General features: G+C 34.2%; 1 protein-coding gene across 2 annotated transcripts in view; it reads left to right on the top strand.

Annotated features, from left to right (window-relative positions):
- The window catches only part of GEN1 (GEN1 structure-specific endonuclease), a 33933-nt gene extending 19016 nt beyond the window's left edge, over positions 1-14917 (top strand). For both annotated transcript variants that reach the window (XM_077844060.1, XM_077844059.1), the window contains 8 exons: positions 2636-2724; positions 4670-4820; positions 5134-5170; positions 5450-5530; positions 6576-6706; positions 8382-8443; positions 9849-9995; positions 10531-14917. In XM_077844060.1, coding sequence (XP_077700186.1) covers positions 2636-2724; positions 4670-4820; positions 5134-5170; positions 5450-5530; positions 6576-6706; positions 8382-8443; positions 9849-9995; positions 10531-11849 — 2017 coding nt within the window. In that variant the 3' untranslated portion in view covers positions 11850-14917. The remainder of the gene's footprint in view (positions 1-2635; positions 2725-4669; positions 4821-5133; positions 5171-5449; positions 5531-6575; positions 6707-8381; positions 8444-9848; positions 9996-10530) is intronic.
- Positions 14918-20085: the final 5168 nt, after the last annotated feature.

The raw sequence follows: 20085 nt of genomic DNA, 5'->3' as shown, positions 1-20085 counted from the left end.
AACGACTGAGCCACCCAAGCACACCTAAAATCTCTGAGTTTTGGATGGCTGACTGGCTGCCAGTGGAGCATGCCTTGATCTTGGAGTTGCAGGCTTGAGCCCCATATTTAAATTACTTAAAGTCTTTTTTTTTTAAATTTTTTGAAGATTTTTAATTTATCAGTTTTTAGAGAAAGAGAATGTGGGGGTGGGAGGGACGGAGAGGGGCAGAGGTAGAGAATCTCAAGCAGATTCCCCACTGAGTGTGGAGCTGGACCTGGGGCTCAGTCTCAGGACCCTAAGGTCATGACCTGAGCTAAAACCAAGAGTTAGAGGTTTAACTGGCTGAGCCACCCAGGTGTCCCCCCCAAAATTAAATCTTTAAAAAAAAAAATAATAATAATAATAAAATAAAATCACTGATTTATATTCATTCTGGAATTTTCCAAAGAAAAAAATGAGACTACATGTCCTAAGCCATACTGCATTGTTTTAATACAAATACAAGTAGTAATATGCCAAATGTGTTTGTTTATAACCATGGGCTTTTACCACAGGCTATTTTAGACTATTTAAAGATAAATATAACCATAAAATAATTTTACATTTAAAATTATTTTTGAGGGGATCCCTGGGTAGCTCAGCGGTTTGGCGCCTGCCTTTGGCCCAGGGCGCGATCCTAGAGTCCCGGGATCAAGTCCTATGTCGGGCTCCCAGCATGGGGCCTGCTTCTCCCTCCTCCTGTGTCTCTGCCTCTCTCTCTCTCTCTATGTCTATCATAAATAAATAAATAAATCTTTTTAAAAAATAAAAAAACAAAAAAATAAAATTATTTTTGATATAAAATATTTTGATATCATATTTCTTCTCTATAAGTGAAATGGCTAATATATTGCAAATACTTAATAATAAGTAACACTTGATCACAGTTTTTACTTGGGTGCCCTTTGTTCTATAGCCACTTATTTAGTAATATATTAATTCTAATTAGTATAGACTGCGCAGCTAAGGTACAGAATATATGGAAGTTTACCAACTGTGCTGTTTAGTTTCGAAAGCGTATGAATTATATTTACTTAATGAAAGCAATGGTTTATGTTAACATTAATTACTAATTAATGTTAATGATGATAAAGTGTGGAATGAATAAAAGGTATTTGGGGCACTGGGACACTTCAGCCGTCTTGGCCACCAGTAGGTTTGAGATGGTGAGTGCACAAAAGGGAATATTAAATTGTAGAAATCAAGAAGGAATGACCATGAAAAAATTAGAAATCGCAGTGCTTCTTCAGCTATAAAGCTATTGATAGATCTAAGACTTGACCGAATCCCTTACTGGTATCAATGAGTACTGTGCTAAAGCAGGAAAGAAAGGTATACTTTGGCATGGAATCATTTGGGAATTGTGAAGAATAATTTAAAGAATGATATAAAGAATAAAAAGAAGGTATGGCATTTGGCTAACTACAAATCATCCTTATTGACGTAATTTCAGCAAATATGTGCTTTTGGCAACATTTTATGAAATCTTTGAACACTTGAAAAGAATAAAATTACCTTTCTTATTACCATTAATGTATCATTCTAACATTAATTAATTTAGACTGACTTTCCCCCCTTGTTTTTTTCCACATTTGAAGTTCTGTTCATTTACTACAAAGACCAGGTGTAAGTTTGCTAAAAATTAGCATTAATAGATTTATCCAGCATCTATGTTAATTTTTAGCAAGCTTATACCTGGTCTTTGTAGTGAATGAGTCAGAAATTCCAAAAGCCAAACAATGACTCTTAGTACCAGCTACTACGCAATGAATTGAAGAGATAATTTAGCTTTTTATTAGACCTTTAACTTCTGTAAGTAGAGGAACATAATTCAGAGCACTTGTGTTTTATGAGGAATACTTAACTATCCCCTTGGTGGCTTTATATTGCCTAGAACTTTAGCCAAAAATAAAATTAACTTTTATTTAGTAGAAATCTTAGCAGATACACATTTTCCTTAAAATCACCCATTGAGCAGATAATGTTTTGTTGTTTTCATAAGAGATTATGAAATTGATAATTTCACATAGTCTAGATTTTTTAAACAGTGTTTACCCAGAAACTTAATGTTCTATTTAGTTTTATACTTTACCCTTCACCCCTCTTTCTGATACAGAAAAATGTTCACAATTCTATTTGTTTTATACGCACACACAGAAAAGAGATCAAATAGACATATACAAATCATTCTCCCTATGTATTGCTGCCTAACTTAAGATTCTCTAAAAAAAACTCCAAAAACTGAATGAATATATGAATATATACATATGAATACATGAATATACAAATACATACTCCTTTTCTCTCCTTCTCCTGCTACCTCCTTCTCCTGCCTCCCCACCCCCCATCCTACTTCTGTTTTTTTTCTGTAACTGTCTTACTCTCTCTTCCCCCTGTTGTAATTCAGTTGTCTTTGGGGCCACATTTTTAAATTGAAAAACATAGATTGAGGGTGTTCCAGGCTGGGCCAGCGACTTTATCTGCCACCAAAGGGAACACAAGTAGGCAGGTAAGGAAGGGAACTTTTAGAATAGCCTGACATTTGAGAGCATGACATTTTAGTGACATTGTTTTTGTTTTGTGTTGTTTTCCTTTTAACATTTCTTTTTTACAGATTTACACAGTGGAGTGAAGAGTCTTGCTCTGATCCACAACCACTAGCTATTAAAAAACTGGCCCATTGTTCTGTGTGTTCCCATCCAGGTGAGCAGATATGGGGAATGATATCTCCAGAACATTAGTGTCTGACACCCACATCGTCATCCTATTCTTTTTTTTTTTTTCAGGCTCTGAGCAGCCTTTCTTTCTTTATTTATGATAGTCACAGAGAGAGAGAGAGAGAGAGAGGCAGAGACACAGGAGGAGGGAGAAGCAGGCTCCATGCACCGGGAGCCCGACGTGGGATTCGATCCCGGGTCTCCAGGATCGCGCCCTGGGCCAAAGGCAGGCGCCAAACCACTGCGCCACCCAGGGATCCCGTCATCCTATTCTTATACTTGTTACATACCTATCTTCCTCAGTAGATTGAAAATCCTCGTGTCAGGGGTTGTGTTACATATGCATAGTTGGCATTCAGTAATTGTTAATTGAATGAAATAATGTGATATACATGATAAATATAGGATAAGTGTAGTTTCAAACTATAATACCAAATTACATAGATTTTAAAATTATGGTTTCAATATAGAAATCCATTTAAACAAAAAAAATATATCATTCTGCTAAACCTTAGGGAAAAATTGAACTGAAATCATTTGTTTTTATTGCATAAGGATAGTGACTTAAAACTAATTTCTAATATGTGTTCATTATTACTGAAAATAACTTGGCTTCTCTTCATTAGCCTTGGTAAAAGAAAAATGTCATTAATAAATATACTGGATCAGAAACACCATTCACTCCCAGGAGAGAGTAGGAGATCTCATTAGTTCATCTTTTAGAAGAAGTTCTTGGGGCTCCTGGGTGGCTTAGTTATTTAAGCATCTGCCTTTAGCTCAGGTCATGATCCTGGGTCCTGGGTTTGAGTCTGGCACCCTGCTCAGCGAGGAGTCTGCCTCTCCCTCTCCCTCTACCCTCCCTCTCCAGGTCATGTTCTCTCTCTCTCTCTCTCCCAAAGAAATAAATACGTAAACTCTTTAATAATAATAAAAGTAGGGATGCCTGGGTGGTTCAGCAGTTAAGCATATGCGTTCTGCTCAGGGCGTGATGGAGACCCAGGATCGAGTCCCACTTCGGGCTCCCTGCATGGAGCCTGCCTCTTCCTCTGCCTGTGTCTCTGCCTCTGTGTGTGTGTGTGTGTGTGTGTGTGTGTGTGTGTGTGTGTCTCATGAATAAATAAAGTCTTTTAAAAATAAATAAATACAAGTAAAAAAAGAAAAGAAATTATTTGTCTTTGTGTTCGTAAACATTATTAAATTATAGATGAAATCATGGACAAAATAAATGTTTTTATAAGATGCTTTATAAAATTCAATTCTGTCGTTTTTTGACTTTATAAATGACAGTTTTAGTTCCTATCAATTATGTGTGCGCTTCTGTGTTCTAAAAACAATGTTAAAAGTGGTTATGCTTTCCTTCAAAAGGGAACTAGGGCCCCACACCTGTGCCATAGTCATAATTCGTTCATGTTCCAAGCACAGTTTAAAAATAGCTGTGCAGGTAACTGAGGGCTAGACACTAGCAGAGGTAATTAACTGTTATATTCTTTTAATATTCTCATTCAGGAAACCATTTCATGAATTATTCTGTTGTTAGGTAAATAATCTTTTTTTTTTAATGCTAGTAATTATATCCTTCTTTTCTTGTGTATAGCTACCAAATCACAAAGTTTTCTATAGTTGATTATCAAATGATAATTTCTAGTTACAAATGAACAGTGTCAGATGGAAGAATAATCTATAGAAACAACAACAAAAAGCAGTGTCATATAAGAGGAGCTTATAGGTAGCTTAGGATCTACATTGTCTTAAGAATTATTATAGTGTGCATCACTTTATTCAATCTAAATGTAATGGAACCTTTCTATATGCTAAGGACTCTGCAAGGCAGTATTCATTGTTAAAAATTTGGATAAGGATAAAAAAGCAAAATATATATGTAGAAGGTAAGTTTAAAAGCAGTAAAAATCCTACTTTGTGTTTGCATAAAGGTTCACCTAAGGATCATGTACGTAATGGATGCAAACTATGTAAAACTAATCGATACTGTGAACCACATGATTACGAATACTGTTGTCCTTGTGACTGGCACCGTACCCAGCATGAGAGACAATTGATTGCGGTAGAGAATAACATTAAGAAGTAAGTTCTTTTTTTTTAACTCCTTTTTTTCCTGTTGTGATAAATATATACACCTCTACTTGAATTATTTCTACATAACCTTCCCTCATGTCTAGATTAGTAACATTTCACAAAATCCTTTTTTTGATTTGGTACAAATATTAGGCTATCTCAGAAGATAGTGATGTAATAGTTATTCAAAGAGAAGCTTGATGACTGGGATATTATCCAAGGACATTTTTCATTAAATGAGCAGAGATTGGATGAAATGAATTTAGAGTCTGTCAAAAAATTGCCTGATTGTATTAACAACATGTATGTAATTTATTTTCAGAAAAGCATGCAGTTGCGAGGGATTCCCATTCTATGAGGTAATAACTAACATTCAGATGAGCGTTTTATTTCAGAAGTTTGATTTGACAAAGGCAATATATTGGATGAATAAACAAAATTCAGCAATTGTCTGCTATTTATAGGGCATGTACAGAATAAAACTACACAAAATTTGAAAATAAAGAGATTGAAAAGATTACATCACGTAAATATTTACCAGAGTGATGTTACAAAGTTAACAGAAGCAAAATAGACTTTAAAAGAAAAATCATTAAAAAGTTTGAAATCTGAATTCCTATTTTATTTTCTCTTGCTAGGTTACTCAAGAATTCCTTTTAAACAAGGATAAATTGGTGAAGGTAATCAGGTACCAAAGACCTGATTTATTATTGTTTCAGGTACTGGAAAATAAAAACTTTCTTTATGCTATGTAGCTGGAAAATAAGAAGGGATAATCACTTTGGTCTGAGAGGAGATTTGAAAGAGGTTTGACTGCACATGTAGTTCTCAGCATTTATTTCTAATCTTCATTCCTTTGCCACTAGAAACCTTTGCAGACCACAAGGCAAACCATAATTATGCTATTATTTAGAAGACACCTTATATACCATGTACAGATACATTGTATTCAGGAAGATACTGAGGTTGGGGCCTAATACCCAGAGAATGTGAGGCTCCAGTATGTTTTTATAAAAGGTAATACAGTTTGCAAAGGTAATGGGATTTTTTTTTTTCTTTTTTAGTAAACACATGAGGTTACATTAGTTTCAGGTGTTCAACATAGTGATTTGACAAGTTTATACATTATGCCATGTTCTCCAAAGGGCATTGAATCAGTGACCTAACTTTAAATTTGGACAGTCTGTCACTTACTATGTGACCTTGTATATGTATTATCCTCAAAAGAGAAATAATATTACTTTTTTATGAAGTCATTATGAAGATTAAATGAGATATTTAACCTAAATATATAAATTAGGGGTTATAATAACCCCTTGTATAGTGGTTAGGGAAACAGAGTGGTTCAATAAACTATAAGTATTTGTTGCTTATCCCTACCAACAACAGTAATACTAATGGCAACAAACATTGACTGACCATTAAAATTTAATATCATAAATAACATATTACATGTAACCTCACTTAATCTTTATAATCTCTGAGTCGGGTTATATTTTATGATGGAAATCCTGAGGCTAAAAGAGATTAAGTAATTTGCTCAACATCTCGGAAATATGATACTGGGGTTCAAACTGACAACCCTCACACTTAATTCTCATGCAATTTTGCCTCCTTAGGAGGCTCATTGTTCTTTCTGGGAATATTCTCATTGATACTATTTTAACTAATGTTAATTTTGTAAGAAAAAAATTGTATCACCTAACAGGGCTGTTTGTCTGCAAGAGATAACAAAATCTTGTTTTATTTGTTTTATATTTACAGAGATTTACTCTTGAAAAAATGGAATGGCCCGATCACTATGCATGTGAGAAATTGTTAGTACTTTTGACCCACTATGACATGATAGAAAGAAAGCTCGGTAGAAGGAATTCAAATCAACTACAGCCAATTCGGTAATATAAAGAGTTGTATGAAGAGGTGTTTCCACTTGAGTATCTTATGATCTAAAATAATCTTCTTAGTAGTAGGATATATAGCTCTTTGTTACATAAAAATGGAGTAAAGGTCTAGTAGGAAATATTAAAAGTTTATTCAGGATTTACAATCAAGATAACATAGTTCATGCCTTCACACACTTTTTGCTTCAAACAGGTAGTTAATAATCTTTTAACAGATTATTAAAAGAAATAAATATAAAATGATAGAGCCAAGCTTAACCATTGAACTATTTCAATGAACCAGAAAGGAAACAAAAATGAAAAGTGAATAGAGGGATAGAAACTGAGAATTGGTAAAACTCAGCAAATGGTATATGAATATTCATTGTGCTATTTTTGCAACTTTTCTAAAGGTTTAAAAATTTCCAACTAAAAGTTTGGTGGGGGGAAGTATCGAAGAAAAATGATAAACTACAAAAGAATGACAGTCTGATAGCATACATCTTTCATGACAGCAATAGAAGCCAGAAATTGATAGAATAACACTTCAAAGCTTGAGTAAAAATAATCAGTAAAGCCTTATTCACTGGTTGGTGAATAAATCACAGATCCCCACTAAAAGTACTACTAAAAAGATGTACCTTAGCAATAAGAAACATGAACCCAGAGAAATGATGTGGATAACAAAAAAGTGGTCAATCAATATAGAGAAATCAATAAAATGTATTTAGCTATTTTAATAAACTAACTGGAAAAAATATGTATATAAATAACTGTATAATGCTTGATGATTTATATACAATGATGATAATGAACTAAAACTTCCAAAGCATAAATATAAAACAATTACAGGTAACCACTAAAACACCAGAAATACAATCTATCTTTGAAACCAGTACATAAAGTAGGAAAGTAAACCTGTCAACCCAAAAAAATCACAGGAAGGAGGAAGAGGGAAGTAGCAAAGAAAAATTTGGGTAACAGAAGACATAAAATAAGGTGTATGAATGAATCCAGCAAAATCAGTAATCACAATAAATATAAGTGGCTTAAACTCCTCTATTAAAAGGCAATATATTGGATGAATAAACAAAATCCAGCAATTGTCTGCTATTTATAGGGCATGTACAGAATAAAACTACACAAAATTTGAAAATATTTACCAGAGTGATGTTGCAAAGTTAACAGAAGCAAAATAGACTTTAAAAGAAAAATCATTATTATGGAAAAGAGGAACACTGAATAATAATGAAATCTACTGATAGGATATAACAATCATCAACTCTGTACCCCTAACAATGAAATTATCTTTTGAATAAACTAGTCAAAGGAATAACTATGCCATAATTCTTTGCGGTATTTTTTTTAATTGTATTTATTTTTTTGAGCTAGCACAAGCAAGGTAGAGGGGCAGAGGAAGAGAGGGAAGCAGGGGCAGGAAACCTAAGACAGGGCTCCATCCCAGGACCCTGAGATCATGACCTGAGCTGAAGGCAAACACTTAACCAACTGAGCCATCCAGGTGCCTTCTTTACAGTATTTTTAGAATATTATAAAAATAGAGCAAAATCAATGGAAATTGAATTATTGAGTAATTGAATTATTGAAAAATTGAATGATTCATTCTACAAATTGAAAATTTCAAAATAACTTCTGCACTTGGATCTCATTAGAAGAATTTGTGTTTCAGAATTGTTAAATCTCGGATCAGAAATGGAATTCATTGCTTTGAAATAGAATGGGAGAAGCCTGGTATGTATTCACTTTAAACAAAATTTGTAACATTTAACCATATATGTTTAGATATCATATACATACGTAAAATATACATACGTATATATATGTATACACACAGAAACACATATATAAATGCATACATAAATGAAAGAGACATAGCACATGCACTGAGGATTGATTTCGTAGTTTTCCTGTACTACTTAAATTAAGTTTTAACTAACAGTAAGCATTAAATTTAGTTACTTTAAGTAATTTTATCTTAATATCTTAAGTTTACATTTCTATTATAATTAATGTTTTAGAATATAGTATGGAAGTAGTTTTAATCAATATTTCTGGAAAAAATGCCGCTGCAAACAGTCTAGTCATTGGATTTCATTGTGTGGTTGTATCTAAAGAAATCAAGGTTGCTGCATGGCACCTGAGGTACTCTTCTTCTCCTTTCTTTGTTTAGTTTTCATGAGCATTTATAGTTGTCAAATTACTCTTATTTTGCTACAGACAAAAATGTAGTGAATTCTGAATTAGTTCTCAGTCTGAAGGCAAGGAAACCACAGATCATTTAAAAAGGAAAGTAATCCCAAATTTATTTCTATTACTTTGAAATTAGATTGTGTGATTATATGTGAATGAGTAAGGCAGTTAATTTGTCAATGAACGTTTAAGTTATAGGTAATTTTGAAGAATGAAATTACAAAGAATTTGATAAACCATTCTAAGCAATACTAGGGAAATGGAAAGCTGAAGAATTTTGAGGACTATTTAGGAACAGTTCCACCAACTGTAGTATGTTTTAAGAGAAGAAAATCCTATTAACCCAGTTTAGCAGTACTCTCTGTCCAGAACTGAGCATTGTCCTTTGTGGATGCTGTTTCTTAAGGGAGAAAATGTACCCCTAACCAGTTTAACTAAGAAACAATGTAAGTTCACCTGTTTCCATAGTTCGTACTTTAAATTCATCAACTAATATTTTCAGTATAGTGCGGCTTCTCATGCAATTTTTCCCTCCTGTAGGATAAACAAAAGGATCTAGTCTATTTATATATATCATATTGTAAATTTACTTGCAAGCATTCTCCTTTTCATTTAGTAGCTGCTGTGTGCCCAGTAAGCCTGGATGTATCTTTTCAATTCTGTTCTTTTCAGGAGCCACCACTAAAGAAAGTTAATGTTGGAGTTTTAGAAAACTGTCTATTCCTATTCTTTATCTGGAATTTTAACACTCTACTAAATTAAAAGCAACTAATCTTATCTAAGCAAAGTTTTCCATCCTATAGACCTTTAGAGCAAGAGAATTTAAAGTTCTCATTTTGAAAGGAATCTTTTTCCAGGTCTTGCAAGGCAGAAGAAAATCATTTCTGCACTAGTATCAACAGATGATTAAAACTGATACTTAATTTTTAAATTTTTAATCTTTTAGAACATTATGCTATAGAAGATCAACATGGAGAATTGGTTCTACAAACAATAGAAGAAAAATCATTGTTTGAAGCGGCTTATCCTGAGATTGTTGCTGTTTATCAAAAACAAAACTTAGAACTGAAAGGGAAAGGGAAGAAACAAAAATGTGAGTATTGCATTTCATAGCTATTTATGAACACACACAAATGTTATAGAAGAGTTACCTATTCTATTTGAATCTATCTTGTCTAAATTTTGCTGGAAGTTCTGTAAAATTAAGAGTTAGAATTTTACTCTTACTTCTTTGTCTTGATACACTTCTTTTAAAGCCATAGGTAAACCATTCTGCTCTTGTCTGCTAACTTAAGTGTTAATAGTAATTGTACTATTACTTGTTGAGCAACTAGTATGTATAACAGCTTTTGGATTTTAAACAGATTTTCCTTATTTTCTAGAACTTGATGAGGAAAACAAATTCAATTATAACATTGTCTCCAAAAGAAAATATTTTATAATATTAACAATTATGTTGCTGTGATTATTTATAACACAGTTATAAATAGTTTCCAGGAATGCACTGAGACAAAAAAGACAAAAATAAAAATTGCTAATATAGAAGATTTCTGATCTAAACTCGTTATTTGTTTACTCAAGGAAAATAAAATAGATTTTAATAGTATTGTATTTATTTTTATTTTTAGGCATGAAAATTAAGTCTAAAGAAAACAGACAGCCAGAATCAGATAATATGATGAGTTTCCAGTCACAGATGAATTTAAACCCCACATGTGAAGTCTTTTCTAAGCAGAATTCCAAGTTAAGTTTGGAAATTACCCCTGATGGTGCATTACCCCAGAAATCTATTTCTGCCTCATTGAATAGCTTGATGTTACCTGAAGATACTCCCTGTTTGAATACACAAGAGCACTTAATGTCTTCTCCAAGACCTTTGGCTATGCAGCAAGTTCTAGCTGTCAGTAAGTCTCTAATTCCAGAATCTTGTCAACCTGGTACCTCATCCCATAACATGTCAGCAATTGCTGATCTACACTTAAGCACCATTGACTGGGAAGGTACTTCTTTTAGTAATTCTCCAGCTATTCCAAGTAACACTTCTTCTCTCAGTTTAAAGTCAGATCTTGAAATAGCCATCCCTGAAAATTTTAAAAATATCCCAGCACAATTAACATGTGAATCAGAATGGTACACCACAAACATTAATAAAGTGTTGGGTCAGGATCTTCAGAAGACTACTGCTGAAGAGCATCTACTTTCTGGCATTACTTATTTACATCTTCAGGATTTGCCTTTAAAGGAACGAATACGTATAAAATCATCATATCCGCAGGATAATGCGCAACCAAATGTTGACCTGAAAACTTTGTCCCTACTTACCATAAATGAATCTTGTATTGCTAAGAGTGATTCTGATTGTCCATCACATCTTGCAAAGAATCTTCTAGGAATTCATTTCCAAAATGAATCTAGAAAATCTAAAGTTCTAAAAGGAGATCAGCTATTTCAAGAAAACTATAAAATGAATACTTCTGTATCTTCTACTGCCAGTAACCCAATAGTAAAGACCTCCGGTGTTAGAGTTGGACCACCAAATACTGCTTTACATCATAGTAAAAAAGTTGATTTGCAAACCACTCAGAAAAGTGTAATGAAGAGCGTTTGCCTTGACAGACATTCTTCTAATGAAGAAAGTGTCCCAGTGTTTGAGAAAGCTAAAAACACAACTCAGAAAATGAAACATAGTTCTCAGAAGCATAACTCAGCCCAATTCAAGAAAGATGATGCCAACAAGTTGAATAACCCTAAAATATATATTAAAGAAACTGAACAGTGCATCCAGGCTTATAAAGCAGCTGGAAATGAAGAATGCTGTTTCCCAGATGCAGCTAAAGGTTCTCTGAGTTCTCTACAGTGTCATAAGGATAAAGGTGACTCTGCTGCTTCTGTGGATAGTCCTCTTCCTTTATATCAACGATTAAAACTAAGGTTCCAAAACTCTTGAAGTGAAATTAAAAATATTTTAATATAACTTACTATTTTAGTGCCATCAGCACTAGCAGAAGCAGAGGCAAAGTCTCTACATTTGGCATAAAGATGGAATGTGGTTCTGTATATCATGAGACACTTTTTCCATTTTAATTAAAATTGAAATAAAAAATGTTGCCTAAAACTTTGGTTCTAAAAGATGATCCTTGCAGTAAAAACTGAAGATAATGTATACTTTTAGAACATACTTTTGTCATTTTTATATCTTTATTGATTTTTCCTTAAAGTTTTAAGATGTTAGCACGGTCCTAGAGTAAATGCTTCATTCATTTGCTTTTATTCATTTTTTCCACAAACCTCTAAAGTTTTCATTTATATTTCAGCCTGTTCTGATGAAGATAACTCTTTGTAATTGCCTATACTCTCTCAATGTCTTCTAACGTGCCTTTCCTCAGAGTTTTATTTTCTCTCAATATGAAGATACAGTTAGTGTGTTCTTCCATTGTTGGTAACCTTATTCTCTTTGTGAGGGGCAAAAATGGAAAAGGAGGAAGATGCTCAATATAATTAGTGAAAATGATGGTTGTAATGGCTGAAAAAACTGAGGAAAGTTAACTTCTTACCTAACCCCAGGAGTTCATAGTTATGCCAAATGGAGAAATATGCAAATAGAATGTATAATGAGAAAAGACTTAGAAATTTGCTCAGGATCACACAACTGATTAATAATGGTGTGGGAGCCAGATTTCTCACCTAATCTATTGATATATATATATATATATATTACTTTTTCCTTTCCTTTTTTTAAAAGTGGTTTTGTACAATATTCACTTCAGTAACTCTAAATATTAAATTGTACATTAATTTATTTAACAAATCAGGAAGTCTAGAGGTAACTGAATTGGAAAGTATAAAGTAAAACCGTTGCTATTTGCAGATGACAGGGTCTTTATATACAAAATTCTAACAAGCTCACTGAAAACTACAAGAACTAACTAATGAGTTCAGCAAGGTTGCAGGATACAAGATCAATATACAAACATCAATTATATTTCTATACATCAGTAGGGAATAATATTAAATGAAATTAAGAAAATTCTGTTCAGGGACGCCTGGGTGGCTCAGTGGTTGAGCGTCTGCCTTTGGCTCAGGGTGTGATCCTGAAGTTACAGGATTGGGTCTTACATTGGGCTCCCTGCGAGGAAACTGCTTCTCCCTCTGCCTATGTCTCTGCCTGCTCTCTGTCTCTCATGAATAAATAAAATCTTTAAAAAAAAAAATTCTGTTCCCAGTAGCATCAAAAAGGATAAAATACTTTGGAATGAATTTAACAAAAGAAATGCAGAATATACACTGAAAACTACAAAATACTGTTGAAAGAAAGAAAACCTAGATTAAAGGGAACATAGTTCCCAGAAGCATAACTCAGCCCAGATTAAAGGGAAAGACATCCCATGTTCATGCATCAGACAACTTGATATTAAGATATTTTCCAAACTAGTTTATAGAATAAAGGCCATCCCTACTAATTTCTCTACTAATTTCAGCAGATTTCTTTGCACAAATAGGCTGATTCTAAAAATCCATGTGGAAATTTAAGGGGCACAGAAAGACAAAAAAATCTTAAAAGAAATGGGAAGACTTGACTCTCCTGATTCTGACTTCAAAACTTACCTCAAGGTTTCAGTGATAAGTGTGTTGTAGTGACATCAAGGTAGATAGATATACAGATCAGTGAAATAGAATTGAGGATCCAGATACATGCCCTAACGTTTATGTTCAATTGATTTTCAACCAGAGTACCAACACAACTCAATGGGGAAACAGTATTCTTTCAGCAAATTCTACTGGCACTACTGGATATCCATAAGCAAAAGGATGGATTTTAAGCACTGACTCCTACTATATGCAAAGTTAACTCAAAATGGATCAGACCTGGTTACAAACTATACAACTCATAGAAGAAAACACAAACACAAACATCTTTTTGACTTTGGGTTAAGGGATAATTTCTTAGATGTGACACTGAAAGCCTAGATGACAAAAGCAAATACATTGTACTTCATCAAAACCAACAACTTTTGTGTTTCAGAGGATACCATCAAAATGAAGAGACAACCCATAAAAGAGTAGAAAATATTTTTAAATCATGAATGTGATAAAGGACTTATGACTAGAGACACATGTCTAAAAAGCTCTTACAACCCAATAAAAAAGATAAAAAGTGAATAAAACATCTGAGTAAGCATTTCTCCAAAGAAGATGTACAAATGGCCAATAAACACATAAAAAGACTCAAATTCGTTATTTATCAGAAAAATACAAATCAAAACCACAATGAGATACCACTTTACACCAGGCAGAATCATAAAAACAAGTGTTGGTGAGGATGTGGAGAAAGTGGAACCCTCATAACCTACTGGTAGAAATGTAAAATAGGAAAAAGTGATTTTGGAAAAAGGTGATTCTTCAAATGGTTAAACATTGTTACCATATGATCCAGCAGATCCAATCCCAAAAATATACCCAAGAGAAATGAAGGCATATGTCTACACAAAAACTTTTATGCAAATATTCATAGCATAATTCATAATAGCCCAAAATTGGAAACAAGCCAAATGTCCATCAACAGATGAATAAACAAAATGGGGCATATCAATACAATGGAATATTGGCATTAAAAAAGAAAAGGAAGTACTGATACCTGTTACAATATGATGAACCTTGAAAGCATGCTAAGTGAGAGGCCGCTTGGAAAAGCGGCATATATGATTCAATTTATGTAAAAAGTTCCAAATAAATAAATCTGTATAGAAGCAGAAAGTAGACTCATGGTTACCAAGGACTGTGAGAGTTGGGGTGGAGGATAGGAGGTTGAGAAGGAAGAAGGGAAAATGATTGTTAATGGGACAGTTTTGGGGGGGGGAAGTGAGTGGATAAGGAAAATGTTCTAAAGTTGATTTTGATGATGGTTGCAAAATGCCGATTTACTAAAACCATTGAATTGTGCAATTTAAATCGACAAATTCTGTGGTATGTGAATTATATCACAATAAAGCTGTTCTAAAGACATTTTTTCAAGAATTTTACCTGTCTAAATTCTTTAATATCAAATAAATAAATAAATTCTTTAATATCTAAAATGTTTATGCTCTAACCTCTCCCACATATGCACTGCCATCATTATTTTATTTTAAATTTTTTTAAAGATTTTATTTATTTATCCATGAGAGACAGAGAGAGGCAGAGACATAGGCAGAGGGAGAAGCAGGCTCCACTCAGGGAGCCTGAAGTGGGACTCGATCCCGGGACTCTGAGATCACGCCCTAAGCCAAAGGCAGACACTCAACCGCTGAGCCACCCAGACATCCCTGCCATCGTTATTTTATAGATTAGAAAACAAGTCCTGAGTAGTGAAGAGATTTTCCCAAGATCGAATATGAAATTTGGTTTACTAACCTAGTACTTATGACACTAATCCATGTTTAAAAATTTGATTCAGATTTGGAATACTTTTGAGTTTTTGTGCTTTTTCTGAAGTTATATTTTTATTTGTTTTTTTTAATAATAAATTTATTTTTATTGGTGTTCAATTTGCCAACATACAGAATAACACCCAGTGCTCATCCCGTCAAGTGCCCCCCTCAGTGCCCGTCACCCATTCACCCCCAGCCCCCCGCCCTCGTCCCCTTCCACCACCCCTAGTTCGTTTCCCAGTCAGGAGTCTTCATGTTCTGTCTCCCTTTCTGATATTTCCTACCCATTTCTTCTCCCTTCCCTTCTATTCCCTTTCACTATTATTTATATTCCCCAAATGAATGAGACCATATAATGTTTGTCCTTCTCCGATTGACTTATTTCACTCAGCATAATACCCTCCAGTTGAACCTTTCTCTAAAGACACATAAAATGCTTTGAATCAAGTTTAACTTTGTTTTAGAATACTGTGTTGATAGAGCACTAACTATATATAAAATCCTAGGCAAGGGGAATCCTAAATAAATGCAATCAGTGCTCTCAAGGATTCCACCTTTCAAAATTGAACTGATATACATAGGTGTAAATCAGTGGTTATTTTAAGTAAGTTATTTTTAAGGTATGGACCTTTCATGTGGTTAATTAAAAAAGGTGAAATAGCACAAAAAATATTGAATGAAAAAGTCAATCTCCTTTCTATTCTAATGACCAGACCACAATTCTTGCATCTAGAAGCAAGCAGTGTCTAATTTCTTGCAGGTCCTTCCAGAGGTGTTCTGTACCAATATATTAATGTATCTTAGAAATTACTCCGTATCAGTAAGTATGGTCTGTTTTACACTAATGACCCCAGTGCTACTGCATGTGTAACTGCACAGACGCCTAATGGTATGTAATGGATGGGAATGTCCTGTTTGATTTTAATGTTGAAGCATTTTTGATTCTCTAAAGCCATCTAACCTTTGGAATGTCAAATATCTGAACTAAATCATTTGAGTGTCTCTTAACACATTTGATTTTGCTGTAAGCTTCCCGAAATGTCCTTAAATAGTTTAGAATAATTATAAATGGCATGAATTTATTGTACATATGAAAATAGAACGTTTGCTTCGAAGACCTAACATTAGAAAAACTTGACAGTATGTCAAACAGGAATGGCATTTCTTTAGTAAAATAACCACAGTTTAAAGTTTGAGCTAGCATCCACATATTTTAGTAATCTCAATTTTAAATACCCGTACAATGTACACTTTTGAAAAAGTTTTATTTGCATATCTCTACCCCCCAGGGGGTTGAACTCACAACTCCAAGATCAAGAATCACATGCTCCTCCAACTGTGCCAGCCAGGCACCCCAAATGCCCATACAAGGTACATATTTAATTTTTTCAAGGGACTATACGTTTGACCTTAATTGGACCTTACTGCATGGATGTGTACAGCATTATGTTCTGAGGTTACAGTTGCACAACCCAGTACTGCATATTTGAAGGAGATGAGGTTGAAATTTTACTTTGGAGTAATTGGTTTTATTTTGGGCTCCTCACCTGATCCCACACCCCATGCTAATTATCTTGATTATGTTCTCAGAAATATAGCTAAACACTCAATTCCTTTTTAAATTTCACTTTTTTTCTTTACTGAAGTACAGTCTACATACAAAAAAATCCACTCAATGTAAGTTACAGTTTGATGAATTTGGTAATTGTATACAGTTGTATACTATCTACCATAATCAAAATATAGGAAAGTCCCATTACCCTCAAGTTTTCCTTTTGCTCCTTTGTAAATTAACCCTCCCAGATTACCTTGATCCCAGACACCTAATACTTTCTTTCATAATGTTTTGCCTTTTTTAGAATTTCTATAAATGAGACCATTTAGTATATAGTCTTTGTGTCTGACTTTCTACCTAGCACATGTTTTTAAGGCTTATCTATCTTGTGTATATTAATACTCTTGTTCTTTTCATTGTAGAATAGGTGACATAGTATTAATATACTGCAATTTTTTCTCTATCAGTTGATGAAAAATAAGACTGTTTTTATATTTTAGTTATTGTGAATAATATAACCATGACTACTTAGATACAGGTCTTCAGATGGATATACATTTTCACTTCTCTTGGATAAACATCTAGGGACGAGGTTGTTGGTTCATTGGTCAACATATGTTTAATTTTTTAACACACTGCCAAGCTCTTTTCCAAGGACACAATCATTTTGTGTTCCCACCAGCAATGTGTGAGGGTTCCAATCACACTACATCATCGCCAGATCCTAATATTGTCAATATTTTTCATTTTAGCCATTCTAGTAGGTGTGTAGCCATCTCCTCATGGCTTTATTCGTATTTTCCTGAAAACTGGGACGTGAAGAATCTTATGTACATATTAGTCATTTGTATATCTTTGTGAAATTCCAGTATTTTCTGGCCAGTTTTTAATTGAGTTATTTGTCTTCTTATTAAATCATAAGGGTTCTTTATTTTTTTCCAGAGATAAGCCCTTTGTTAGATACGTGTTTTACAAATATTTTGTCTGAGTCTGGCTTATCTTCTCATTTTAACTGTGAGTTTCAAAGAATGAAATGTTTTAAATTTTGATGTTTATTAATTTTCCTTTTCAATGGCCTATTTAAGACATATTTGTCTAACCAGTGTCCCAACTAATTTTCCCATATGTTCTTCTACAAGTTTAATGTTATTTTACCTCTCATATTTTGGTCTGTGATTCAAGTTAATTTTTACATATGATATGATGGAGAAATATTTTTCCCCATACAGATACCCAGTTATGCCACCACAATTTATTATAAAAACATATCTTTTGACTCGTTGAATTACCGTGGCTCCTTCGTTGAAAGTCAATTGACCATGAAAGTGTAGGTCTATTGCTGAGTTCTTCTTTCCACTGATGTATCTGTCTGTCGTTCCAATATCAGAGTCCTTTATTTTTTTTTTAAGATTTTATTTATTTGTTTGAGAGAGGCAGAGACAGGCAGAGGGAGAAGCAGGCTCCCCGCAAGGAGCCTGATGTGGGACTTGATCCCGGATCCCAGAATCACTCCCTGAGCTGAAGGCAGACACTCAACTGCTGAGCCACTCAGGAGTCCCCAATATCAGAGTCCTGATTACTGTAGCTTTAGAGTAAGTCTTGAAATCAGGTAGTTCATCTTTATTCGTTGTTTATATTTTCCTGTCAAAGTCACCAATTTAATCTGCCTGTTACTACAGCTAATAAACAACTTATAGTCTTAAATTTACCTTTCTGCAGAATTTGGGACTATTGAACTTCCCTCTTTCTTGAAAGTTTCTGTTTCTCTTGTTTTCCATATCAACACTGCCTCTTGGTTTATGTAGTCCCTCCTGGGCTATAATTTTAAACTCATAAGCTTAAGTATTCATGCTCCTTAAATACTGGTATCCCAGTTCTCTTTCTTCTCCTACTCTTACTCTCTATGCAGTCTTTCTAGATATTTTCTACTCTAATGACTTCAATTGTATAAGTGCTTCTGAGTCAGAGATCTTTAGCTAAAGCTTCCCTCCTCATCTATAGATCTACTTATTTAACCAACTCCTGACATCACTAGGAATAAGAGTATTGTAATAAGATGGTAGAGGCTCTAAGGTGCCTGACACATTTAACCTCAATGTAGTTCCAAGCCTTGCTGTAATCAGTTCCTGGTTCCAAGTGAAGTCATTTGGATAGTGCACATTGATAAGAGATATTAATTCATGGTCAACTGAATAAGTATTGTACACATCAAATGTCAAGGACTGCCAGGAAATACAAAGTGGTGTGAAATCCAATTTTTACTTGCATGGAATTGACAATCTAGAGCAAGGTAGGGAAATGTGGCGCATTTACATACAAGAATATATTGGCTAGCACAGAATTAACTGTTAAATGAACACTACACAAGTCCTTCAGAGGAGGGAGGATTATTTAGCGAACATGAGAGTTGACTAGGCTTTGAAGTAGAGGCTTTGAAATTTGATTGGCAGGATTGGAGCAGCATTTTGAGCAGAGGACATTTCAGCGGATGAGGAAACAGCATGAAGTGACATTGACATGGAATAAAGCATGAGATTTGGCATGCTGATGGAATAGTGAACAATCCATTTCAACCGTGGAGTCTTTTTCTTTTTTTTAAGATTTTATTTTTATTTATTCATGAGAGACACAGAAAGAGAGAGGCAGAGACACAGGCAGAGGGAGAAGCAGGCTCCATGCAGGGAGCCTGATGTGGGACTCAATCCTGGGTCTCCAGGATCATACCCTGGGCCAAAGGCGGTGCTAAACCACTGAGCCACCTGGGCTGCCCTCTACCGCAGAGTCTTACTTGGAACCCTGGTCTCCAGAGAACAAAATTACTATACAGGCAAAGAAATGGCCAAGAATGGAGGAGAGGTGATGAGGAATCTAGAACAGAAAGTGAGCCAAGGTATCTTAGGGCAAAAGGCTAAATAAATAGGAAAAAATGTATCAAAGAATGTGTCCAGGATACTAAAGCATTCTGAACATATAAGCCACATATAATAGCTTATATGTCAGATCATCAATTCCCACAAACTACCAAAGGTACACCCAACCTAGTCATAGACGAGGAGAAAGATGCCGAATTTAAAATTGCTGGGCAAGAGGGACAATGAACATTTCTTGAATACCTACTACATACAAACGAGGTTTTTCACAAGATTTTTAATCTTCTCAACAACTCTAAGGGCTGTATTGCGGTATTTTGAATATTCAGAAGCAAAAGTAATCCTTCTTAA

The sequence above is a fragment of the Canis aureus genome, chromosome 12, assembly GCF_053574225.1.
Source record: "Canis aureus isolate CA01 chromosome 12, VMU_Caureus_v.1.0, whole genome shotgun sequence".
NCBI classification, from domain to species: domain Eukaryota; kingdom Metazoa; phylum Chordata; class Mammalia; order Carnivora; family Canidae; genus Canis; species Canis aureus.
This window is presented reverse-complemented; position numbering and strand designations above follow the sequence as displayed.